Here is a 26,901-nt window from a genome sequence, read left to right as displayed (position 1 = left end):
GGTCTGCTTTTAGAAACTTTGAAAGCGCTGGGAGAGTCAGATAGGTATGCCTGCTGAAAGCAGAGTCCGAGAAACAAGGGAGGTGAATGGAAAAGGCCGTGAAGAAAACAAGACAAATGGCCGAAGCGATTCGCACACAGAATGATCAGCCTCTCCCCTTGTTGTGGAACAGTAAGGGCGGATCGGGGATTTTTCTCTGCTTATGACTTCTCTAAAAGAATAATAAAACAGAGTGACCTTCACATCTGTTTTGGGGCGGGACATAGTCCCCTCTGTTTCTGTTTCTTTCCCCTGCAGATATTGATCCTGCATTTCACTTTCCATCTCTTCCCCTGTTATGCCAACGTTGGTGGGTTATTTTCCCTCCTCCCCTAAGTGCCGGTGTGGATTTCACTATTTCTGTCTGCAGCCGAGGCTATCGCTGTGGGCAGCTTAAATGCTAGTGTCATAATCAACATGGCAGGGTTGGCCAAATACTAATGTTCCTGTTGAAGGGCCCGGCGGGTCAGTCATTATCTGCTCAGCCGGGGGCCATGCAGGGCCACGAGAACGCTCACCAGAGCCACCCAGCAGCAAACCTGACACACTGTGCTCTGGCTTCTCTTCGGGCCGAGTGCAGTTATAATATTCAATAACGTAGCAGAGGGTAACATTATTAACCCAGTGGGAATAACTTTTGGGTTTTATTGAGAATATTCAATATATCACAACACATCAGAGTTGAAGATATGTTCCACAACTGCTGCCTAATAAAGGGCTTCGGAATGTGTTTTTTATGGATTATGAATTATCTTTTTCATTCACTTTTTCTGTATAAAAGAAAGGCATAAATATGGCCGAAGTGACATATTGCTGTCTGACAGTTCAAAACTCCCAAAATGTTTCATTTTCTACCATATAAAGCAAAAAAAGTATAAAAACCTCACGTCGCAGAAGCTTAAACTAGCGAATGTTGTGCTGTGGACCCAGTGTGTTAATCAACTCTGCTCTATTATAATATGAATTACTCAAAGACTTTGAAATTGAAATTTGTGTTTGCTTATTAGTTTACGACACAGAGAGCTGCCTCCAGATGTGGGGGCTTTTTCATCATATCTAATGAAGAATGTTGGTCACACAACGCTTCGGAGAAAGGATTTGATGCACCAAAAAGTGACTGCTGCAGGCCACGTGCTTCATTAAGTCTCATGGATTATTAATAACATTTCCTATTCTCTCTTTATCAGTGCACACTTGTTAAGAGTGCTGGTTAACCCTCGTTAACTCGACTCCTCGAGAACAATAACGTTACTCTCTCAGATACTGCCGGAAGGCTTGTTTTTAATACATTGCAGCCTAGTTATTTACATCCGTGACCAACAAATGTCTAAATGTAGGTCTGTTGGGTCACGTGGACCACGAGGGTCAGCAGGGACGGGGCTGGTCCGTGTCTTATGGCCAGGGGGGTGCACGCTGATAACTATAAAGCGGGCTGTAGGGTGCCGGCTTAATGGAGGTGTGTGTTTGTTCCTCTCTTCTCATGAGGCGCGCATGGCTGCTTTTCTGCACCATATGGTCTTTTCTGCTGCATGGGGGACATTTATCCCCCCCCCCCCCCCCCCCCCCCACAGGATGAATTGATAAGCCCTGGTAACGCACAGAAAGCCACACATGCACACTAAGTGCTATTCTGACACCATAATGATGAATTATCTCCCTGCATGGTGCCATGGTTTTGTTGTTTAGAGGTTAATGCTGATGTCTTTTCTTTATCTGCCTGCTTGGAATTAAGAACTAATCAAAATGTTCAATCGCAAGAACCCTTTTGTTATTTGGTGCATTTTTCAATTATTTGTCTTACTATACATTTTGTACATATAATGTTACTTCAATTGCAGGATTCAGATTTACAGAAGCGTAGTGGGGATCTGGAAAAGTATGACCCCCAATGAGGGGAGAATCATTGCAGATGATGGCATTCATCACTTTGGATTTGTGTGTAATATCCACAAGCTCCCTCACCACCTGCTACGCGGTTCTGCTACATTTACACATCCAGTCGTGTTTGAGCCCCTTTTTTTTAAAGCAGTGCCTGTCTATTCTTCGTCCATGAGTGGAGGTAAAGTAGGCCAACTAGATTCTACCGTCAAAGTGAATTAAAGACTTAAAGACTGACATCGCTGCGGCGGCCACGGTGGGCTCATTCGTCGTCTCCCACGGTGGGCCCAGAACGTTTCATACGTGCCATACATGCTTTATTATTGAACCGCTATCACGCAGGATTTTTGTGATTGACGGGCTTCTCTGTGGAGCCATCGTTACGCTTGTCATTCAAAGTGCCAGGTAAGGTTACCGTCACACACACACACACACACACACACCGTCCATTTGAGGGTTTAGGGTACGTACACCACGAGGCTGGAGGTATCATAACAGCAGTGCGTCAGAGTACGAAGAGTGTTTGGTCAAATCGGCATCGTACAAAAAGCCCACTGTGCTTTTTTGTAGAGAGGAGCAGACTGTACACCTCCACTGTCCTCTTTGATGTCTGCAAATGGGCCTTTTGTCTGTCTGTCTGTCCGTTTGTCCGCAGGTTGCTCAACCGTCTCGTCTCGATTTGCGTTGCCTGGTTTGTTCTTTATACCCTCAGGACTCTGGGGGGGCTTGCTTTCTCCCAGAGCACCTCTAGGGTTGCAAAAGCAGTCTCCCTTATCTATCGCATATTGATTTACTGACCTTTTTATATCAGCGTTTTCAAGGGAATTGGTTGCTGCTTTTCCATTTGTCTTGACCTTCCTTGTGCTTTGCTTCTATTGGTTCTACTGACACCTTTGAGGTGCTGTCTAGCACCACATACCCTTTCTTCTCTTTGTTTCCAGTGTTGCAAAGCTGCAATATTGATTTATATTGTTCACGACATTTTAGGTCATGCATGAAGCGTTAACCCACGCGAGTCATCAGTCTGGCAACATGTTTAGTTTCAAGCTGTCTTTACTGTTATAAATAAGCGTCACAATATTTTCCTGCAATTTTGTTCTCATAGAGTTTAGTTCGCTGAAATGTACCTCGGCGATTGCTTCTCGAGCGCCTGTAACTACAATGATCTATTTATATCGGGACAATCGGCTTCTGCTGCTGTTGTAAACATTAAACGCATCACCTCCTGTCTGCCAGAGGGCATCTCCTGGGAAAGACTACATACATGGAGGTTTACAGCACAGCATGCCTAAAACATATCCAATCTAATCACCGTTTTTTGATTTAAAAGTAAGTAGCAAAATATGACATTTAAGAATACATTTCTTTTGTCGCTCAGAACCTAGCCTGGCAAGGCTTTGACTGCACGAGTTTTATTATCCACATACTGGTATGTTTGAATGCGGCTACGCTGAGATAAAGCTAATGTGTTTTTCAACGTGGGCCGACAACCACACCCTTAAGCTAAGCTCGTCTCCCATCGTGACACCACATGGAAATGTGGACTCATGAGCCTGTCTCTCTCTCTCAGGCTTCCTCTGACTGTATGTAAATGCGTGTGTGCGGGGCGACACAGAGCAGCTGCCAGTGTGTGATGCGGCCTGAGTCAGCTGGTTGCCGTGGTGGCGTTCAGGTCCGATAGGTCAGCCCCATGAGTTGTGGCGTCGCATCACTCCGCAGCCAGAGCAGCAGCAAATAAGCACAGTGAGGGATGAGAGTAAGCAGCGCGTGGCGCTCACCTACTCCACTTCCTGTTCCCTTTCAGACGTTGCCTGTGATTGGCTAGTTCAGAGTGGAGGGAAAAGACACACATTGTTGGAATGACAGATGTTTTGCTATAGTAGCATTTAACACTGCTAATTAACCAGATTATCCAGCAGCGGTTTGAAGTGCATGCAAGAGGAACAGGAAGTGGGGCATGCTTCCTGTCTCTTCACTGTCCATCTCCTCCATACAGAGAGTTCCCAGTCATCTTTGAATAATGCGGCCCTTCACTCCTGAGGTCTCTCTGTGTGTGCATATAATGATTGCATGTTTGGGGTTTGGGGAAAGGAAATGAGATCGATTGTTTGTTTTGTTTTTTTGCCACCATCTCAACATTGAAATGAGCAATGCCAAAAAAAACACTGCATCTCATCCTGCTTCACATTTTGAATGTGAGATTTAAGATGATCGTCAAGTTTTCCTGATCAAACAATTTTAAGATGAAGCGGTGGGAGTGATTGGTTCATCCAATCCTGTTTTATATTAGAATTACTTCTTAAATAGTTTTCTAGGTTAAACATTTTTTTATTAATACAGATGACAAATAAAGATGTAAATTGTAATTTTAAATTTTCTGAAAAAAACTTACAGAATTTACTGTTAAAAACAAAGAAAAAGAAATGGAGAATACTTGGAATTTAGCCGGAAAATTGTAGTTGCTGATTATTTTTCTGTTAAATTATTATGTTTTTTTTCTTGATTACCCAGACTAAATGGGTATGCTGATGATTTATCTTTGCATCAAGCCCCACAAGTTAAATTCCATCCACCCCTAAGTATTTTCATATGTTAGCTGAGCTCACCACATCAGGACCGTAAGGAGCACGTGTACAGCAGACTGCATTCCTCCAGCTGTGCCACGTCTTTCATGTTCGACAGCGAGGAGGTTCTTTTTTTTTTTTTTTTAATGGCACCACACAAGCCGGTTTGTTTTTTTACTCGGGCCTCAGCCACCCATTCACCCATCGGGGATGAGAAACCACACATAATTATAGTGTAAGGGTGGTGCGACTGTTGTTTATTGTTGGCTTTCTCCCATGACGTGTTCATAGTGTGGTGCTCCAGTGTCACATCCAAAACACAATACCTGTTCCATATTCTTTAATATTTTAAATTATGTAACATGTTAACCAATCAGACCAGTAAAATAAAACCTTACTAGGTTCTTATGTCTATTTTCTTTAAAAATATGTGATCTTTTGTTATGGGTATTGTTATGATGTGGATATATATATGTGTGTGTTATGACTTATTTATGTACTTGGTACTTCTTAGGTCCTTTCAAAGTTTGACACCGCAATTGTCAATGAGCTTAAGACAGTTATGAAAATGTGTCCAAAACACACTTCATCTATAACGGCATGTTGCAGCACATTGCTTAAACGAGGGTGCTTAGCAGCCGTCTAAAATGTCCTCATTACATTTATCACATATCACATAAAATTGTTGGCTACTCAGAGCTGTTACTGTGATGAAAACTGATCCCTTTTGAGCGACATTTGCTTTGGTACCGTCATGTCCCCAAAGAGCTTCGTGCGAGGAACTGTCAGAGGTGTGCAGTTGATTAAAGTTTTACCCAAGGGATTATTGAGTTGGTTATAGAAAGTACTTATGAGGTCAACTGAGCAAAAGCTTAGCTCAATAATCTTTAATTCCCTCTCTGATTGGCTTTTCGTGGCACTTTTTACACACGACAGAGATCCTGTTATTTTAGTGCTGCTTTCATTTTTCCATGAAAAGCTTTTTTTGTTACGTTTGATATGGAAATGAATAATTATGAACCGCATTGAAATTGCCTGAATCTCTGTTCAACTGCTTTAAAGCAAATGTTTTTTTCAAATGAGGTAACGGATTCTCCACTTCATTTAAAGAAGGCTCCAGCGAAAAATTCAATTAGTAAAAGGTGCTTTTGGCTGTTTACACCCGGTGACTCATCAAACAACTCTAATTCCATAGCAAAAAAAAAACAAAAAACATTACAAGTCCACGAATTAGTTATGCTTAATCTGTTTTTCTTTCAAGCATGAGCAGTGTGAGTGTAGTGGAGTGCAGCGGCTGGCTTTGACCTCCTTTCCAGCTCATCTGTGAGAAGGAGGAGGAGGGAGGAGGCGGGCAGATGTAAATGTCCTGTTGGGGAGGCCAGCCAACATTCCTACATCACTTCCTCCTCCAACATCTGGCAATGATCAGGGCGAGAGAGGGAGACAGGGAAAGAGAGAGAGAGGACACGTCCCACTGGTGGACTCACTGTTCACAGCATCACATTGCAAGACCGCCTACTCAGCAAAACCAAGCAAGATGTAGTGTTTTCTACCAATGTCTACACAATACCTCTCTATCCTCATATATTATTTAATACATCTTTGCTATTTATGTCATGTTGAAAAAAACAAAATACATTAGAAGTCTTTGCCTGCTTCTGTGAGTGAAACTGAAAAAAAGGGTTTGGGTTAATGGACGCTTTGTCTTTTCTCCTCCTTTCCCAGGATGGCATAGTCGAATTGTGTTGCCAGCAGTTGATTGGCAGTGAGCTACCCGGACCTCAGGTGTGTAATAAAACTCACTACTTTATGTTGTAATTATTGTTTAAAACAACTTACCTTCATGTATATTGCATTTGGTTGCCGTTTTAAAAGAAGGGTCAATTTGGTTCTTCATATATTACTGTCATGTTTGCAAATTAAAAACAAAAACAAAAGCTCTTCTACAAATACTGTTATTTAATTGACTTTAGCATACTGCAAGTTTGACATTTTCAATAAATAATCTTCCTTTAATTTAATTTTCCTTTACTTATTTCAGTAGAAATACTTGCATACTTAAATGTTTTCACCCCTACTTACCTCAGTTTGTTTTTGTGTTCCTGCTGTTCTTTAACATTTTCATTCATTAAACAATTTCAGTAGATGTGAGTTTGTTTTGAGGATGCACACAGAGCCATTTGCATTCTGATCCCGAAGGAATGAATTAACAGAACTGTTAATTGATCTGCAGATCCGCTGACGTATTGCTCCGACCGGCGGCAGCAGAGATGAGTGTGACCTCGTGGTTCCTGGTGAGCAGTGGGGGCACTCGCCACCGACTCCCCCGGGAAATGATCTTTGTCGGCCGGGATGACTGTGAGCTCATGCTACAGGTGAGGGCACTTTATTTCTCCACTGACAGCAGCTTAAAATGAACCAGAATGGGATATTTCATTATGTGGAAATGTGTTTCTTCATTCAAACTACAGTTTGATAACATGATCCAGATACCACACAGAGCCTGACAGTCGTGTGCGGGGTCCTCTCAGTGGTAAATAAATGACCTGCTGACCTCACGCAAGCACAAGCTGACTGTTTACTCTGAGCCCTCAATGCTCACGCTGTTGCTATTGCAGTAGCAGGACATGTTTATCATATTGAGCCGTGTGGGTGTTGGTGTGATTGTGTACCCAGGTGGTGTCTAGGCAGCTGCTCATACATCCAGGGAGACCATGTGTGTGTTTGCTCATGAGTACCTCTGGTCACTGCACTATTAATAGCAAGTGGGGCAGATACCTCCTGAGTTAGAGCTTATCTGAGGGTGTTGGAGTGTGTAGAGGATGCATCCATGGCAGCAGGCTCTGTTATGACAGGATGTTTGACTGATGTTCAGTCATTTTAACTGTGTTGGTGGAAGTTCGCGTCTGTTTTATGAAATCCTTTTTAATATTACCACATTCAATTAGATGTATTTCTAAATGTAATGTAGGGCTGCATACTTTTCAAGCCCAGTATACATGAAATAAGTTTTTACATAAATATTTATTCACATTTATTTTCCTAAATATTTTTTTTCAATTCTCTTTCATTTTTCTAACTTTTTTTTGTGACAACCTTATTCCACTGATTCCCTCCTGCTGTCATTCACCCAAAAACGTTTTTTATTTTTCCTGAGATTTATAGCCAACACAAGTTTTACTTCCCTTATTTCATTTCATAATCCTTTTCAATTATTATTACTTTTTTTTAAATTTTCTTTTCCGGATATATTTATTTTCAGTTTTTTTTAAATATTTGTTTTCAATTTCAAGACAACATTATTTTGATGTTCCATTAGATACTTACAGATGTTCACATCTATGGGTATATTCTTTTTCTAGATAACCTTTCGGTGAGTAATGAATAACCTTTCTATTGAGAAATACTACTTTATTTACATTACCATTTAGTAGCAGCACTGTGTCTTCAGTTGACCTTTCAGTTGGCTGAGTTTGTAGTAGTTTCCCCGCTGACCCAAATCCTCTCACAGTCCAGCTCTGTGATGAAGGAACTTTACAGCAGAAGTAATACGGCTCACATACAGAAGCAAGTAGAGATTTAAGAGGTCTTTTTTCCTTTCATATGTCTCTGGCTACTGTTCTTGTCTACGTCTGTATGTGGGACTGTATTTTCTACCCTTGTGATTTCTCTGGAATGATAAAAAGATAAGGACAAGACATGTTATTAGCTTTGTGTGCTGCTTTGTGTAGCTGCTCAGTTGTTGTCCATGTGACTGCTTCATCGAGCCAAGGCCCGATCACATGGCCAAACGTTAAAGGGCGACTTGTGTCCTCAACCAAGTAGAAAAACGAACACGCACAGAATATCAAATGTGAAATGTTGTGATATCACGCTGTCACTACGGCTCAGGATCAGCTCTGGCTTCTTACTTTATTGAAAAGGGGAAGTTGTGCAATAAATACATGAACACAGTTTCCATGATTTCAGCCTGAGTCATTAAATGGTCAGTGAGGCTATTAACACTCTTTCTGTCTTTTAGAATGATTCCCTCTGGCTCTAAGCTTAACACATCTGCTGTGTGTGTGTGTGTGTGTGTGTGTGTGTGTGTGTGTGTGTGTGTGTGTGTGTGTGTGTGTGTGTGTGTGTGTGTGTGTGTGTGTGTGTGTGTGTGTGTGTGTGTGTGTGTGTGTGTGTGTGTGTGTGTGTGTGTGTGCGTTTTTTCTTTCCTTGATGAATAAGATTCATGTCCTTATCCCTTCTTCTCATTGTCCTTCTGTGTCTCTTTCACTCAATGCACAAAATGAACATAACTGAGCTTCTCCACATCTGTATTATCTTTTGCTCCGGCACATATTCGGTTGGTCAGCAGTGTATCAGAGCAGACTCACCCTGTTACACACTATCCTGTGGTGCGAGGTACAACAAGCGGCTCAGTCACTTTCTATCCTGTTTGATCGAGACTAATCTCACTAAGGTAATCTGTCGGAGGCTTGGCCCTGTCGAGTTTCTTACCTTTTGCATTACTTGTTTTTTGCTGTAGCTGGGATGTAAGAAAGATGCATATGAGAATATTTGTGGGATCCAGCCCCCAGTTGGAATGGACCATATTCAGCGATTCTCAGTGCAAATGATGAATAATCCAGTTTTAGCTTTTCAAAATTCTATTCCCGTGTTATTAAAAGAATAAGTGTGATTCATGAATAATAAGTGAGACAATGTTGCAGGATGTTAGATGGACCTTGTGTTATGACATATTCTCATTGTCAGATATTGTCACCCTGTATGGTCCGGACGGCCGGATGCATTGCAGCACACACTTCCAACTTTTGAATCATAAATGAAAGCAAAGAGTTTATGAACAAAGAGTCATTTGTTTTTCGCATTTTATGGTGTGCCTTATCTGAAGGGCGTGCTAACAGACAGTTGGAGACTGCAGCATATTTTCTCACCAGTCGATGTCAATGCATTTTTATATGTTTTGAATTTCTCTGATATTTATACACGCGAGGGATATTTGGAATTCCACAACATTTGTTTAAAATTCCCCATAGAAGGTTGCACGGCTGGTTCAGGCCAAAACTTAGAACGTAGATAATCATTACCTTCACCTTCCTTGTGTGTGCGTGCGTGCGTGCGTGCGTGCGTGCGTGCGTGTGCGCGTGCGTGCGTGCGTGCGTGCGTGCGCGCGCACAGCCGTAGGAGTGTCATGCATAGTGACATTGAGGGTCACTCTCATAGATGTTGCCTCTGGATGTTCATACCTCCACAAAGACGGAGCATATCACGGTCTGCTCCGGTCACACACAGCCCTCTAGTGAGTTTTATAAGAAACGGATGCTCTTCTGCAGCTCACAGTCCAGCTTCCACTCTTTGCAGTCCGGCTTCGGGCACAGGTGCCTTGAGAAGCAACGTGAAGACGTGTTCTGAAGAAGTGCCGCGCAGAGGAAGAGTTTCCACTGGGCTAAAGCTTTGTGTTTGTGTGTGTTTTTATTCATAGTCCCGCAGCGTGGACAAGCAGCACGCAGTCATCAACTACGAGGCCGGCACAGACGAACACAAGGTCAAGGACCTGGGCAGCCTGAATGGGGTGAGTTGACAGAAAGAAAAGTGCAACATGCAGAGAGGTTAGGACGAATATAAAAGGACCAGAGAGAACAAAGATAGAGAATGAGTTCAATCAGCTGCAGGAGGAGTAAAGGGAGAGAAGATAGAAATGAAGAGATACCGAGGAAAACGATAAAAGACATTGGAGGTCCTGAAGGGTTAGAGGTTAACTTGTTTTATTTAGTGGTCAATGGGACCTTCGATTTTACCGCTGCCAATCAATGTCACTGTCACAAGAGATTTGTATCATGGCTGAGGGCAATCGGAATCAAATTCTAATTATGCAAATTACAATCTGGGATCCAAGTGTAAACAAAGGACAAGTCCAACTCCACCTTGGATGGTTATCACTGACATTTTTTCTTATGATTTTGGGAAAATTTGGTTTCTGCCAATAATTGTAAAACAAAAACCAATATGTTCTGTACCATAAGTCTTTGTTAAGATACAGCTAACTTTCCACATTAACAATATACTTCACTAAAACCTGCTTACAGTTGCCACATGCAGTTAGTCATGTGTTTTGATTAGCACTCGGTCAGAGCCTCACATCCTCTCCAGCTATCAGACAGGAAGTCCGAGTCACTTCCTGCTGTGTTGTTAACCATCCAGCTTCTTTGGTTGGTTTGCTGAGTCAGTGGATGTAAACAGATTTGCCACAGTACTTATTAAAAAGCTGTGTTTGGGCAGTTTACCCATGAATGTCTTACTGGACGAGTCACATTACGTGAACTCATCTCACTAAAGAGAAGACAGGTATGTTTTTTATTAAAAGCAGTGCCAGTATAATATAATTTAATTTGCTGTACAGTGAAACCTGATATCTCACTGCTGCATAGCAGAAGGAGGAGGTAAAAGGGGGAGTCAGAGTGGGGGAAAAGGGAAGATGGAAAAGAAAACGGCCGGGGAAAGACATGCATTGTCAGGCCTTAACTTTTAGCTGCAGACTGATTACTTGTAACGAGAAACCAGCATTAGCTGATTTAACTGTTGACATAATGCACACTGTTACTCACAGTCATATGAAATATTACTTAACTTGTTTTTTGTCCTGCCTTTGCTTCCTTCTGCAGACCTTTGTGAACGATGTGCGCATTCAGGAGCAGATGTACTTCACTCTGAAGTTGGAGGACAAGCTGAGGTTTGGATATGATATCCTTTCACTTTTTTGATCTGTTACCTTTGTCATCCCTCGCACATCCACCAGTGGGTTGATAATTCCACAGAAATATTAAGCAGCAAAGCAATCTTAATGCCTAGATGTTTTTATATATATATTACTGGGTTTGAAACACGTGTATGTGTTCTATTGTGGCCAATATTCCCTTAACATGTCAGTTTCACATACCAACCTGTTCACGGTGGTGAGAGGAGAGCTCACTGTGCCTGAAGAGGCTCTAAAGGTAAGAACACAAACACACATAACCTGACCTCCAACACATGCGGTAAAATTCAAATGTTTACCACGATATATATTTAAATAATACCGCTAAATGCCTTTCTGCTCTCTACCTTCCGATAGCATGAAAAGTTCACCAGCGGCCTCCAGCTCAGCAAGAAGCCATCCACTGTTGAAACCACGAGCACAACAGCCCCAAGCAAGTCCCCCGCCAAGTCCCCAATAAAGGCACTGAAGTCCCCGGGTGGCAGCAACCCAAAGCCAGTGGAGAGCAGAGCAACCGACGGGCTGCCGTCCTCCAAAGAGCTGCCAGCCAGACCTGCGGACACTCACAAAGCTGAGGAGAGGCTAGCAGGTGAGAGACAATTTACAATGCCTTCTTAAAAGATGTATTAACTTCTGTCACATGGACACTCATATTTACTGTATATTAATAGATGTTGTTAATATACAAACATATCGTACAGTCATATTTTGCTGTTATCCTTTGGGCCACAAAGGATAGAGCACACGATTCTGTGTTCTGCATCCTTTTAATGTTGTTTCATGGTTCACTGTTGTGCAACGCACAGCCTTTTAAGTTGCATGGCTTATGCCTTTTTTAGAAAGAGGCGTTTAAGCACTTTAGAAAACCCATTTTCAGACAGACTGTGATTAAGTGAAAGTAAGTGTAGTGAGGTTTTATCCCAAGCCAGTAGGGGGTGGACCGAGTCAGCAGGGAAAGGGCTTTAACCACCACCCCTCCACGCATCCAGTCTGTTTCAACATGGAGGCGCTTTAGGAGGTCGTCCCTAACGATTGACATCACTGGCCAGGCTGGGGTGCTGGCAGGGGTCCTGGTTAAGCCCCAGATGTTGAAACAAGGCCACATGGGCTTTGTGTTATTGCACAGATTAAGCAGTAACAGGGTTAGAGGGCCTGCATAATGTCAACCCATATGCCAGCACTACTTTTATTAAAATGAAGTAAGTTCACCACCGTCCATGTACATTAGCACAATTGTAAAAGAATAAGAAAACACACACTTCTGTCTGTCCATCTGCTGCTCATGCTTTTAAAGACACTCCCTGTGGTTCTATGGAGTCCGTTTTACTACCGTGATACCAGGTCTCACCCAGAAATTATGCCTCATAGTGGGCATACATTCAGTAGCTTTTATAAAGAAGGCCCATTCTTACTGAATGCAATTAGGCGCACAGCATCCATAATTATCTGCACATGCTGTGCTTAAACATACATAACCTAAGATAAGGGATGTTTAAAGGAAAGGAAAGGGGTAAAACAGGAAGAAGTACACACATGAGGAGACTTCCCGTTGTCTGTAACCGCAGGATGCTTAATTCTAATTGTGACAGAGAGCTTAACGGAAAGTCCCACATTCGTTTGAACTGCGTATGTCTGACAAAGACAGAGAAAGAGAAAGAGAGGGCATGATGAAGTGCATGTGTGTGTGTCCATCCTGCTGGCTGAAATCCTAAAAATGGGTCAGTGGTGCAAGACTCAAGCAGAGGGGAATTAATGCCTCAACACACAGATACACAAAGATCAGCTGGGATCACTTCATGTCATCCTGATACAATAAACAGCTTATTTTGACATTTCCACAGTATGTAATGTACATAATAAACATGTTTAACATGAAGTTCCAGTTAAAGCTACTTTAAAATGTGCTGAGGCTTGGCTACAATGTGTCTGCATCTGTCTCAGGAGACATTGCAGCGCTGCCTCGTGGGACCCCCCTGTACGGCCAACCGTCTTGGTGGGGGGATGGGGACGCGGACGACGAGAACTCCTTCAAACAGGAAATCAAGTCATCCAGCAAAAAACATGACGGCTCCATTTCAGGTAGGAGTTATTCCAATATTGAGCTTCTGACTTTTCCATGTCGCTAATTCAAACGGCAGTGCAGAGGATGAAGCATACTGGGGTTTCAAATGTATATATTTATATCATATTGATGGTGTGAAAGGAAGAAAGCTGGTTCGTTGTTATGTGATGCCACTTTTTTACCATTTTGTTCTTATAAGAATATACTGATTGTGTGTGTTTTGTCTCACACAACATTTAGCGCTACACAATACTGCAAGCAGGTGCAGTTTTGTCTAATATCCAACATGCTGTAAACTTCGTTGGGCATCGTCTGATTGGTCAGTAAGGTTTGTCAGACTGGTGCTGCCCCACTGCTCTGATGGTTGAAGGATGAAAGTGTGACAATATTTAATGCAGACAAAGGACGAATGCCGGTGAGGAACCACTGCCTAGAGTTAAGAGGAAGAAGTGGTTTTAAGTTGTAGTTTTGAATGTCTTGTCATCGAGATGTTCTGAGATTTTTATGATTTAGTTGCATTTTGCTGTCAGTTGAATATTCAGTAAAAGAAAGTTGAAAATAATTTCTCTCATACATATATTACAAGTACAAAAAGGTTATTGCACTTTGCAGTTCTGATACAGCCCTTGTGACAATGACCAATAGACACAGATTTCACATAGAATTCAGTGTATTATAGAAGGAGTCTATTGGAGCCATTTAAACTAGTGTTGAAAGCACATTTTAATAGCTCAAATGATTTTTATCTCCACATTGCACCAGTAGCTTGACCGTAGCGCCCTCTAGCTCCGTTTCTCTGCCTTGTGTTGTTGTAATGGTCAGACTTACTGTGTGTTTGTAACAATGCACATGCAAGTGCACACAAAGGCGTTTTTTCAGAGCCGAAGGTCTGTTTGTCTGTATCGTCACCGTTGGACCGAGGGGATCCCGTGAACTGGTGCTGGATTCTCTGAGTAACAGGATTAGAGGCTACACCAATAGTGAAACAGCTCGGCAACACAGAATCAGTCCGTGTCAGGCTGGTTTAGTGAGGAACAGTGTTGTCAGAAGGAGTGGGGGGAGGTTAATCATACACAAACATTGGAGCAGACTGAAGCGTCCTCGGGTCTCTCGCAACATCTGTATGGATAGTCTGGGAGCTTCTTCATCACCCTAAAACGGAATCCTTCTTTTGATGCATCAGTTCAATCATTTCTGTGCTTTTAGCCTGGAAAGGGTGAATTAAAACCCTTAAAAGCTTTCCAAAACATTAGGCCAATGGGATTGGCTCCTTCAGTCATGGAAGTGGGTGAGTGGATGGCACTTTGCCCTCTTGGAACGTTGACTTTTTTTCGACTGAATGCTGAATAGATGTTGTGACGTTGGAGTTGTTGTGTGAGGCGAGCAGGATGCTCCCCAGGGGGTGTTGCACAGTGCATTTATGTAGGTTACAAAGATCTCAGCATCAAAAGATCTTATCAGCGTACATGTCTTTAAAAACAGTGGGAGTGCTGCCTCTAAATGTGCTCTAATGAACTGCTTACATCAGACATACAGTAAAGGGGAAGTGAAAGAGAGGTTTCTGGGAAGGAGTGTTTTTGTGTTGGTTTTTGCATGCATGTGAATGTCGGTTAAGTTTAGTGTGTGTGTGTGTGTGTCCTTTTCTCCTTCGCATTGAATAGGCTGTGTTTGCTTGACAGAGCCCCCCTGCCCCCTTCCTTGTGTATTGTCACTCAAGCCGTTTGTGTTACGCCATTGCACCAGCTCCCCCATCCGTCCCAACACACAAGCACACACAAGCACACACAGGGACACACAAGCACACACAAGCACTCACAAGCACACACAGGGACACACACGCACACACAGGGACACACAAGCACACAGCGTTCAGACAGACAACTCTCTCAATGTGAACTACAGCGATCATTAGCTAACCACTCACAAGTGAGTATTGCTCTGAATTCCATTTACTTTGGCCTATGAAGACTTTCAAATTCAATCAGCTTTTTTTTGTGTAACTTCTTTTGTAAAACTATATTTAAAAGCTCCATCTATTAGTTGTCTACGTTGTGATGACATGTTTGTCTATTTTATTTACACGGTTTTACAATCTCAAATAAATCCTTCAACATATTTTATCTAAATATCCTAATTTTTGCACTCAGTTTAAATCCATGTTGTAAATCTTGTGGCAGAGCAGCTTATGCTGCTACTGCTGTTTTTGTTTCAAAGACGAGTCCAAAGAGATTTGTTTGGTTGTCTGTTTAGTTGATAAGACTGTAGTGGAAAATAAGCTCTATAATTCTGTAAACTCTGATAATCATATTTTTAGAATATTTCATTTAAGTGAAATTCACTCAATATGTTTTTATTGAGTGAAATAATTATATTTAAGTCAGTTTAAGTATCCTGTTTCTTTTTGTCAATTGCCATATGTTTCTACATTTGCTGCCCAACATGTAGCAGATGGCCCCTGTAATTTCTGAACATATCATTTATCATATTCAGAAGCCAGAGAGGTTCTGTTTGTTAATACCAACAGATGAGAAAATAAGGGCTCCATATTGTGAACGCCCACTTCTCATCCTGTGTGACTTGTGTGTGTTTGCTCGTATGTTGAAGGAGCGACAGACGGACATATGTGCATGTCTTTGTGGTATTTGTTGGTCAGGCGTCCTCCCCCAGAAGGAGACAGTATAAGGCGAGACCCACTTGCTAAAAAGAGGACCTTGATTACATTTTGGGTCGGGCCTTTTGCCTTTTGATAATCAATCTTAGCATTCATGCATTATTGGGGTGTTAAGTGATTAAACTACTAAATGAGACGGATGGGAAGGGTTCTCATGACAACTAATTAGCTCCAAACTATACCTCAGCCACCACCTCTTTGTCATGAATATTCTGATGTTCCTGCTAACCTGTGAGATCTACATGTGTTTTTCCACTTCAGACAGCAAAGAGGCTCGTCGGGGGGAAAAAGCTAAAGAGGACGGCCTTCACGCGTCCCCCTCCCACGATTCCAGCTACTTTGAGATGCCCACCAAGGAGGGTCACGCGGCCAGTAACGGCATACACGAGGTTCCCACCAAGGACACGGAGGGCGCCGGCTCTCTCAACACTGCGGGTGAAGTATACATTTTATTTATTCAGATTTATCGTAAATAAAATGTGTCTCTTTTAGAGTTTAAATGAAATGTATGGCTGTAGTGTCAATCTTTGTAGTTTATAATCACAGATATTATAGCATTTTATTTTTATTCTATGTGTAAACATTTACTATTGTGATCCAATCATAAATGGCAGAAAGCAACATTAGCATCGGCTGATTTGGTCACATTTGTATAAATATCCATGGATTGTGTATTTACATAATTGGATTAAACGAAGATCTCATAGTTATGAATTCAGAACACTTTTTTTGTACTTTCTCATAATAAAACTACGCTGTCTTCTCCACAGCTCAAGGTCACGCCTCCTTCACCATTGAGTTCGACAACACTTCTCCGGGGAAAGTCACCATCAAAGACCATGTGTCGAAGTTCACGCCCGACCAACACCGGCCGCGCTCCAAGAAGAGCGGAGCGGGAAGCGGAGCAGCGGGGGGGAGGGACTTGAGCACGCTGCAAGCCGCAATGATGGCGTCGGAGAGCAAGGTCGCTGATTGGCTGGCCCACAATGACCCCACGCTGGTGCGCACCGAGTCGACAGAGGACGACAGCAAGAGCATCAAGAGCGACGTGCCGGTGCATCTCAAAAGGCTAAAAGGTGGAGATTGTTCTCTGTCAACACATCTGTGTGTGTGGATTGTGTGTAAAGGTTTTGTTGTTCCCTTTTCCAATGCTCTTCTTCTTCCTTGATCATTACACCTTCCCTCCTTATTCTCAAAAAAAAAAGAGTGTTTTCTGTTTCAATTTTTAGGCAACTTCCTAAATCCACTTGGCTTTCGGTTCGATTCTTTTCCATTGTCGGTGTGGACATCTGAGTCTACTGTTTACCATTTATCCCATTGGTAAAGTTTGCTATAATTGCTCTAATTGTAATTCTTCACTGCAGTTCATTGTTCTCTCTGCCCGCAACTAACCAACTGCTGAGTAGGTTCCTCCTGCCAGGGGTTTTGGGAGAGTAGGCCCAAGGCTTTGTATTAGTACATTGTGGTCATGAGTTGATTAAATGGTGGTCAAATTTATGACATTGTTGACATGTGTGGAGGAGGGACCAGCGGACATGAGCTGATGAAAATGGAAATCTATGAAGCAGGAGCGGAAGGCAGGAAAGCCAATTCATTAGAAGCAGTTATTGCTACAGGCTCGTCCACTGGCTCTCCTGATGGATTACTGTATGATGTTGCTAACTGACTGACTGGCTGATACTGGGGACTTCTAGGCACTGCAGTGTTTCCAACTGAAGCTGCGGCTGATTTTACTTGAGTAGTATTTCAGTACCTGAAAAGACAAAAACCTGTGTAAATGAAGTGGAAAAATGGCATAAAACAGAGAAAAGAAGGTGTACAATAGATGGGTGGAGTGAGAAAGAGAGGAGGGAGGAGAGAGGGCAGGATGACAGCCGGTTGGAAAGCTGTCTATTGATGTCGCCTGTGGCCATGGTGCCAAGACAGGCGGGAGGGACAAAGAAGACCCACAATGGGATCAGTAATTGCAGCAGTAACAGCAAAGGTGATAGGACAGAGAAAGGGAGGAAAGGGAGGGAGCAATAGAGGGGGGGGGGGGGGGGGGCTTGTGTCCCGGACCGCAGTGAGAGCGGAAAAGGAGGCGGCAAAAGGAGGAGAGTGCAGTATTCAGGTAGTTGTTATAGTAACAGTGATGCAGATGATGGCAGAGGACGAGACGATGCAGACAAACATTCACAAATAGCAACACACAAAAAAAAATACCAGCGGAGATCTCTTTGTTGTGAGTTCTGTCGTTGTGGATTTTTCAGGTGCAAATGCTGCAGGAGTCTGCCTCTGAAGTGTGTGTGTGTGTGTGTGTGTGTGTGTGAGAGAGAGAGACACTGGCTCTGCGCTGATGTGCAGAAGAGCAGTGTGGCGTGTGTGAGGAGAAGCATGTGTGGTGCTGCTTAGGGCGTGTTGTTGAGGTACTGAGCAGAGAGCGAGAGGCACGAGATTCAGCAAAGAATTCCAGAGGAGGCTTTTGAGCCAAAGATTTTGCTTTGTAAGCATGGAGGTGAGTGTTTCTGTTCTTGCTGTGTGCAGCAGTATGGGATAAGGCTTTCCACGCTATATTTTTGCTATTCATATTTGAATACGAACTGTATTATTGTAACTGGGCATGTCTGTGCCAACACAATGTGATTTGGATCAATGTAAAGCTATGCATGCATGATCTGAAATGTCCTTGAGGTTTCAAGATTATTTTTAGCAATTTTGATGCGTGATAAGTATTTAATGGGCATTGATATTTATTTGCACGAGTAGTAAATGCCTCAAAAATACACAACTCTTCAATGTTGCCTGTGCATATTAGACTGTATTGTACACAGCTTTGCAGGCTGTGAAAGCATGTTGAGTGAGCGCGTCCTTGTGTTGGGTGCTCAGTTGTGTGTGTTTGCATGCGCTCCCCTGTGAGTCATGGCGTGGCGAGCGGAGCAGAGCGCTGGACTCTCACAGAAAACTCTGTTCTGCTGCTGCCCTGCAAACGGCTTCTTTGTCCGGGGGACACGGCGTGAAAAGCCTTCTCAGCATAAGTGGTGGTCTGACCTGCAGCGGCGCTCTGCTGCTTTACTCCCTCACTCCACTTAATAAAAAATGAAAGATATGCTTTATTTTATTTCAAACAGTGATAAAAAAAAAACAGGAATAGCTGAGTGGTGCAATGTGGAAAATGTGCTGCAATGTCTGAAATATGCCAAAGGCCACAGAGCTATTGGGATATCAGAAGTGCCCGAGATGTCTTTCCTAAAATCTTGAGTTAGCATGTGACAACGTTATTGTTTACCTTAATATTCATATAATACAGGCCTATAAACTATAGACAAACATTGAATTATGTCCCAGAAACACTGCACCGCCAACAGACCTTATATTGTAAATATAAAGTGTCCAAGGCTTAATCAAGACTGTGACCATGACATCTCCTCCAGCGCTACAGAATGCATTGTACAACTGCTTTAGTGGTGGAGCGGCTTGTCCTTCAATCAGAACCGGCGGGTTGATCCCCGGCTCTGCTGGTGTCCAAAGAAATACAAATGGCTCCCGTATGAGTTATGATTACAAAGTTCCGGTGGGCAGGGGGCACCTTGCATTGTGTTAAAGTCCATTTACCACTTCTCATTTATTTCTAATTGCCCCATGGCAATATAGTATAACCCCCCCCCCCCCCCCCACCCACCCCTCTGATTGGACTTTTCTTTCCTCCCACTTAATTCAGTTCCTACTACTTTTCCATCCCACCTCCTTTCCTCTTCCCCATCCTCCTTCCCAGTTAAGCCTCCCCTTTTCTTTCCCACCTCACCCTCCTCTTCCAGCCCTCTCTCCCAGCTTCTGACTCCCCGTGATCTCCTCCCTCCCCTCTCCCCTCTCAACCCGGACTGAGCACATTTTAGAAATAGCAGTAATGTGGTAGGTGAACAGGCAGTGTGAACGTGGGATCGGTTGTGAATGATTAGATTCAGGCCACAGCTGATAGTTCACTAGGATCTCAATCTTTTAATGTTGCGGTATCCACAGCAGAATTGCTTTTAGGAAGATTTGGTTCTGTGCTGTAATCTATTTCTTTTTCTTCTTGCTTCATTTGAGTGGACATCTGCACTCACACACATTATTCCACTGCCCCTCTACTCTACTGCTGAATTGTATGTCTATGAACAGCTGTTGTGTGTTTCTGTGGTGCTGTACACATGTTATATGGATTTAAGAAGTAGTTAATGTAACATCCTACAGGTTACCATAACGTCTTGCTAGGTTACATCATTATTTAGATTTGACATATCTTTTCAGTGTCCTGTGGAATACTGTTGAACTCAACAGTGTTCCCTCTTTGTGTCCTTACAGGCAGCAAACACGAGGACGGCACCCAGAGTGACTCAGAGAACGGACTGGGCCTGCGTTTCGCCAACCGCCGCCACGCCCTCGAGGAGCGCCTGAAAGCAGCGCACAGCCTCGCGGGAGCAGGAGGGGGGAACCTGGCGGCCAGCGCGTCCAGGACAGGCGGCAGCCGCACGTCCTTCATGATCGAGTTCTACGACGAGGAAAACCACCGCAAGCGCCGGTCGTACTCCTTTTCCCAGGCTGCATCACTGCAGGGGCTTGGAGCCGGTGGGGAGGGGCTGTTTCCTCAGCCCCCCTCTCACCCGAAGGTGTTCAGCATTTCCACCTCTGCAACTACAGCCTCAGACTCAGGTAATGACATATGTTTCATCAAGTCCACTCAACGTTCAAAGGTAAAATCAATTATTGTCAGCAATTGATCAGGTTAAGTTAAAGACACCTTAAAGGCTCTTTGGGGTTTTGTTTGAAAGTACTCCCCCCCCCCCCGAAAAATAATTTTTTGGGGTTAATCTCCAGAAGTGGCAGCAAGTCGGTTAATTAGTGGCTCATCCACAACTATCGTCATATTATAACAGCTTTGGACTTTAGATCCGTTACGACAGCAACTTTTCCCTCTATGTTGATTCTTTGTGCTCTACTTTCGGTTACCGGCAGGTAGAGTCCCGGCTCCGATACCGGCGACAGTGACCGCGGGAGCGCCCACGGCGGCCCGCGTGCTTCTCAAGCAGAGGTCCGAGGACCAGAGTATCGGTCGCAGCTCGGCCAGTACCGGGCTGGCGACGGGCAGCCCCACCAGCCCCAGCGAGGACATCTCGGTCGTGGGGAGGGCGGCGGGAACTGCCGGAGGGGAGACGGCGGATGACCACAGCGATAAGGGCACCTACACTATCGAGCTGGAGAACCAGAACGCGGAGGAGGAGGAGGCCCGGCGCATGATAGACAAGGTAGGGGGAGCGTTCAGAGATGTTAACGCGACGCATTCGCTGACCGCTCGTCTGCTCTGCATGAAACCGCAACGAAAACACACCTGTCTTTCAAAGCTCATTCTCAAAGAAGAGTAGCTGTTATTTTGGTCAATATTACAAAAAGGTTTATTTAAAGATCCCTCTCATCACCCGGAAAACCTAAAAATCATCCTTAGAGCGTTATTTCGTAAAAGAAGGAAGCTTTTGGGGTTAGAAAATCCTTTGAGGATGCTTTAAGTTGTACCGCCACTAGCAAAGCAGTCATCTCTTTGGTCGCCCCGCTCGACCTGCACTCCGTCCTCTCCGTCCCATTGGTAGTCCGAATGCTTCTGCAATAGCCCGCGGAGACTTGCTTCAACAAGCGCCGCCCTGTTTAGCTGAGCGACGCTCTGGGGAGGCTGAGAAACCGTTCCCTGGCCCTGCTCTGTTTCATCACTTCACAATTACAGAGAGCATGTTTGAAAGGGGCAAAGCAGCACACTCTGTGACAGAAACAAAGTATCGTGGACAAGCCAACATTTTTGACCATCAGGGATTAAAATCATACTTTAAAAAAGGCACGGGCAGCTGAGCTGTTTCAGACACGTGTCCACTGGTCTTTTGGACGAGTGTCTATTACATGGACAAGATTGGAACTTCTCTGAATTACATCTTGAAGAAGCACATTTTCCTTTAAGTGTTGTATACAGGTGTTGCCGCAGTGACTGTAATTAGTGGGGTGCATTTCCTGTCTTTGTTTGTCTTAGAGCATCACATTCAAAACTGCAAGAGTGTTATGCTAATTTGTGTAATTAACTGACAACCTAATTGGCACACTCCTCTGTGTCCAATTAGGTTGTCAGTTAATTGCCCGCTCTCATTTCCCTCTCTCCCTTTTGTAAATTGAGTGTGTCTGTGTGTGTGATTTCTGTTGCCATGGTACTGGACTATCAATAGAATAATATTACAATGTTGTTTATGCATCATCAGTGTATTTAATTATCTTTAAGACGTGTGCTACAGACGCTTTGAAGGAATACAAAAAGAACAATAGAAAAGTAATGCCATCAGGTTTGCATGCGCTATACTTTATGCTTTTTCCAATACTTGTAGGTGTTTGGTGTGCAGCAGAACCAGGACTCTAGTCTTTCAGACCTGAAAGTAGGAGGGAACGGAAAGGAGACCATTGAGACGGGAAAAGAGGTAGAATACCCCATACTCCAACCACTTAATGTGTTTTCTGCATTTTAAATGTTCATCTATACAAGAGTCCATTACTACAGTATTAATGTTGCTCTGCCTCCCAATGTTTCACTGTGTAGTTTAACAGAGTCATGGCTGAGACATAGAACCATGGCTGAGTTTCATAATGGGAGTTATAGTCACTCCCATAGCTTGACCGCTGTTCTCCAGCAGCCTTTTCATGGGGGTAGTCTGATCTTCCCAGAGACTGACCTAGATGATGCTAAGATATGGTGAGACATGCTCGGCCCTTCAGGCTATTCCCAGGAAGAGAGCAAGGAGTGTTAATGAGCATTTTGTATGCAAGTCATTTACACGTGTCACACATTTTACAATAAGTGACAGACTTAAAACTCTTAATAAGATGGTGGTGGGCAATCTTTATTTTATGCCACTCCTACACTACTTTTTTTTTTATGGCTTACTGTCTTGTCGCCCCCACCCCCCCTCTCGTGTTCCCTTAGGCTCTTCCCGGCGACTCGAGTTGGGTCTCTCAGTGGGCCAGTCTAGCTGCCAATCACACCAGGACCGACCCAGAGGGCTCAGGAGCAGAAACAGCCGCCTTCCTCCACAAAGAGAGAGGTACGTGTTCACTTGGCTCTTAAAGGATGAATAGCTGTATGAATGAGTGTATTATCAAATCAATAATATGAAGTAAATTATGATTTTTTTTTGTTATACTAAACAGTTTCCCTTACAGGCATGCACATAGACAAAGCAGCACTTGATAATTTATAATTTATAATCTTATAATCAATGTAGCAAAATGTTTAATCTCCGTTAAGTGACTTTGTCCTTTGTTCTGCAGGAACTGAGGCCTTTGAGTCGGGCGCGTCCCTCAGCAGAGACGAATCCTCTTCCAGTCTAACCGACCGTAGGCGCAGGACCCTCCCCCAACTCCCTCTGGATGACCCCCGGGCTCAGTCCAGCACCAAAGCTGTTGGTCTGAGGTCAGAGATCGGGGAGAAACAGGACACTGAACTCCAGGAAAAAGAGAACAAGGGAGACGGGGAGTCCCCGACTCCCATGAGGGACGGCGTGATGGCCAGTAAACGGAAACAAAGCTCCACATCCTCTCCGTCCAAGGCTCCCCTCCGGCCCTCTGGAACCCCCGAGCGGAGGAAGAGGTCAGAGGAGAGGAATGGAGGGGAGTCGGGGGAAGGGGGAGACAAGTCGGGGAAGCCTCTCGTGCGCCAGGGCAGCTTCACAATCGAGAAGCCCAGCGCTAGCGTCCCTGTGGAGCTCATCCCGCGCATCAACCGCGGCGGCGGAGGCGGCGGGCGGGAGCGCAGCGACTCGGTGGGCAGCATGGATACGGCCACGCTCCTGAAGGACACCGAAGCCGTCATGGCATTCCTGGAGGCCAAACTGAGAGACGAAAACCAACTAGAGCCGAAAGGCAGCAAAAGGGGCGTCCCACCTCGCACCGACTCCATCTCCCCCGAGTCGGACGTTGACACGGCCAGCACAGCTAGTCACGTGACCGGGGTGGCAGAGAGGAAGGCGTCAGGTGGCGGGGAGCATAAGCGGCGTTCCTTCAGCAGCATGCATCGGGAGAAGAGCAACATGAGCACCGCTTCCAAGGCCAGCGTCACCAACGCCAGCGCCCGCGATCGCTTGGACAGGAAGGCGAAAACTAAAAGCGTCGAGGTGACGAGCCGGACGGACGCACGGCGCCCTGTTCAGCCGTCCTCCGCCTCCTCCAGAGCGCGCCAGCCCTCTCAGGATCTCACCGACGACGACCAGAACTCTTCCTTCCCCATCTCCGACATCCTCTCCTCGGACCAGGAGACCTACTCCGGACCGCTGGGGCGCTCGGCCCACGGATGCGGCGGCTCAGACGACTTTCTGCATTCCAAAGCCGACGGCAGGTCGGCTAAAGCGTCCGCCGGCGGATCCTCCAAAACCAGGAGCACCCTGCAGGCGGCAACCACCGCCTCCCTCAGCAAGCAGGCCTCCCTGCCTCAGCCGCGGCCCACGAGAGCCTCCCTCCTCCGCCGCGCCCGGCTGGGCGACACCTCGGACACGGACCTGGCCGATGCCGACCGCGTGTCCGTGGCGTCCGAGGTGTCCACCACCAGCTCCACCTCTAAGCCGCCATCCGGTCGAAAAGGACTGTCGCGACTGGACCTGCTGGCCCAGCCGCGCAGGACTCGCCTGGGCTCCATCTCGGCCCGCAGTGACTCCGAATGCACCGTGACGCGCGGCTCCGCCTCCTCCCCCCGCCTGTCGGCCGAGACCGCCCTGCGCCTGGGCCTGCGCTCGTCGACCCCGACCGAGAGCAGGCTGACGCCCAGGATGAGGGCCAACAGCGTGTCCAAGCTGAACGAGGCCAAGAGTAAGACCACGGCATCTGGGTACTGCTCCCCTACAGGTGAGCACATCACCCGGATGACCTATTTCTGGTTTTACCTTGTAAATGTAGAGGAGGTTTTGTAATAGGGTTGTTCTGTGGTGTAAGGATCAAGTCCACAGAGTCTACACCATAGCATGCCTCACTATGTGTCTGTCAGCATTTTCACTGTGTTGTGACACACTGTGTTGTGCGTTGGTTGTCATCGTCCAGAGAGCCCTCAGCCAGAACCTGAGGGTGGTGATGAAGAGGAGGAGCTGATGGGTACTGTACCAGAACCGTAGCGCCTTGATTACACCGTGTGTGTGTGTGTGTGTGTGTGTGTGTGTGTGTGTGTGTGTGTGTGTGTGTGTGTGTGTGTGTGGTGTCAGGTCTGGGTCACGGCAACAGAAGCCACTCAATTCTGTTAATTCATTTAAAGTCCTATGTTAAGGAACATAAACACTTGGATATTTTACAGCTTTTAGGAGTTGTTTGGTGATACTACACCACATTTGAAGTGCGGTGACCCAGCTCTGGCATATATGCCGCGTTAACTCTCCGTCTCCCCTCTTGCGTTCACCAAGTGTTGCTCTGATTAAAACCCCATACGTTCTACTCTTGGCCCTTAAACTCCAAAACCCATGTGCAAAGGTTTTTGGAGTCGAGCGCCTCCTTGTGGTGATTTGTATTCACGACATCTCCACTTTGTCCCATTTTACCTTGAGACAATGAGAGCATGGTGTTGTCTCATCATGGTGCAGCGACATTAGTGCAGCTGGCGCGTGACCATTTTGAAGCAGCTTAACATTTTGTGCTATGAAGATGTCACGTGACTTGATTTTGTTGGCTGCTTGGAGCTTGTGGATAAACTCTGCGTGAGTTTATCATTGCTGCTGTTTTTTGTTGTTTTCATTGTGGTTTTATCAGCGCTAAAATAGCACACCAGATTAACATCAATTTAACAAGTGAGATACAAAAAGAAAATCCAATGCTTCGCTTCAACAATCTTTATGATTCAAAGCCCCACATTTTCCTGTGGACTATTTTGCAGAAAATATCTCATATTCTATCTTTGTAAATGATGGTATATCAACATTTTTATTTAAGTGTAAAGAGGCTTACTGTTCCCTGATTAACTACTTGCACAGTATTTGAATTGTGCACATCGAAGCAGGATTATCTGGACCTCAGTCTCTCGTCCTCCAAAGCACATCTATTAACTTCGTGAATAACAAATGTTGTTATAAAGCGACTTAGTTCTGACGAAACATATTGTCCCATATTGTACCTTCAGTGTCCAGCAGCAGCAGGTGGAGACGTCTGCCGCCGGAGTACGGCTCCACCTCAGAGGAGGAGTTTGGCTCCAACCGCAATTCTCCGAAGCACGGAGGCCGCTCCCACATGCGTCCTCATCACCTCGCGCCACACCGCGGCGGCCCCAGACCGGCCGCCGCCGCCGCCAGCCCGGGGTCCACCGTGGTGACCGGCCCGGGTGGAGGGGTGATCAAACACCGCATGAAGGAGCAAGAGGAGTACATCAAGGACTGGACGGCACACAGCGAGGAGATAGCCAGGTATTGATCTGCGCAGATTTGCATAATACCGGCAGAAGAAATAAGAGCTGCCCTTAATGCCTTGACTTGTAGGTTACATGTGTTCAGCTTTCTAAAGAACTCCTCCGTCTGTCTGATGGTTAACAGGTTATTCCCCTGTGTGCGCAGGATCAGCCAGGACCTGGCTAAGGACTTGGCCATCTTGGCCCGCGAGATCCACGATGTGGCTGGCGAGATCGACTCCGTCAGCTCATCGGGCACGGCGCCCAGCACCACCGTCAGCACCGCCGCCACCACCCCGGGATCGGCCATCGACACCCGGGAAGAGGTAGGCCCTGCACGTCCCACGCAGCCGGACATACAGGAGAGCATGAGAAAGGTGCCCGCTTTTTTCTTCTTCTATCATTGCCTTACTGCGTTCCATTGCGCCTCTGCCATCCCTTCTGTGTTGCTTGGATAAAAACGGCCTCTTTTTTGCTTGACAACTTGTCATCTGCCTTGAGAGGTTCATTGCTGTATTTTTTTTGCCATGGAAAGATTTACTT

General features: G+C 45.1%; 1 protein-coding gene across 2 annotated transcripts in view; it reads left to right on the top strand.

The window, feature by feature from the left end:
• cep170aa (centrosomal protein 170Aa) overlaps positions 1 to 26,901 on the top strand; it is a 30,429-nt gene that overhangs the window by 2,072 nt on the left and 1,456 nt on the right. The window contains exons 2-18 of one of the 2 annotated variants that reach the window (XM_062566458.1): positions 6,207 to 6,295; positions 6,715 to 6,856; positions 9,961 to 10,050; positions 11,141 to 11,222; positions 11,415 to 11,470; positions 11,590 to 11,821; positions 13,174 to 13,311; positions 16,227 to 16,400; positions 16,736 to 17,041; positions 20,286 to 20,633; positions 20,937 to 21,226; positions 22,340 to 22,429; positions 22,933 to 23,050; positions 23,277 to 24,842; positions 25,035 to 25,085; positions 26,098 to 26,377; positions 26,504 to 26,735. In XM_062566458.1, the coding sequence (XP_062422442.1) occupies positions 6,291 to 6,295; positions 6,715 to 6,856; positions 9,961 to 10,050; positions 11,141 to 11,222; positions 11,415 to 11,470; positions 11,590 to 11,821; positions 13,174 to 13,311; positions 16,227 to 16,400; positions 16,736 to 17,041; positions 20,286 to 20,633; positions 20,937 to 21,226; positions 22,340 to 22,429; positions 22,933 to 23,050; positions 23,277 to 24,842; positions 25,035 to 25,085; positions 26,098 to 26,377; positions 26,504 to 26,735 (4,200 nt within the window). In that variant the 5' untranslated portion in view covers positions 6,207 to 6,290. The remainder of the gene's footprint in view (positions 1 to 6,206; positions 6,296 to 6,714; positions 6,857 to 9,960; positions 10,051 to 11,140; positions 11,223 to 11,414; positions 11,471 to 11,589; positions 11,822 to 13,173; positions 13,312 to 16,226; positions 16,401 to 16,735; positions 17,042 to 20,285; positions 20,634 to 20,936; positions 21,227 to 22,339; positions 22,430 to 22,932; positions 23,051 to 23,276; positions 24,843 to 25,034; positions 25,086 to 26,097; positions 26,378 to 26,503; positions 26,736 to 26,901) is intronic. The other variant, XM_062566459.1, reaches the window with a different exon arrangement.

The sequence above is a fragment of the Pungitius pungitius genome, chromosome 13 (assembly GCF_949316345.1).
Source record: "Pungitius pungitius chromosome 13, fPunPun2.1, whole genome shotgun sequence".
NCBI lineage: Eukaryota > Metazoa > Chordata > Actinopteri > Perciformes > Gasterosteidae > Pungitius > Pungitius pungitius.
The sequence above is the reverse complement of the archived record's forward strand: the minus strand, read 5'-3'. Positions and strand labels throughout refer to the sequence as shown.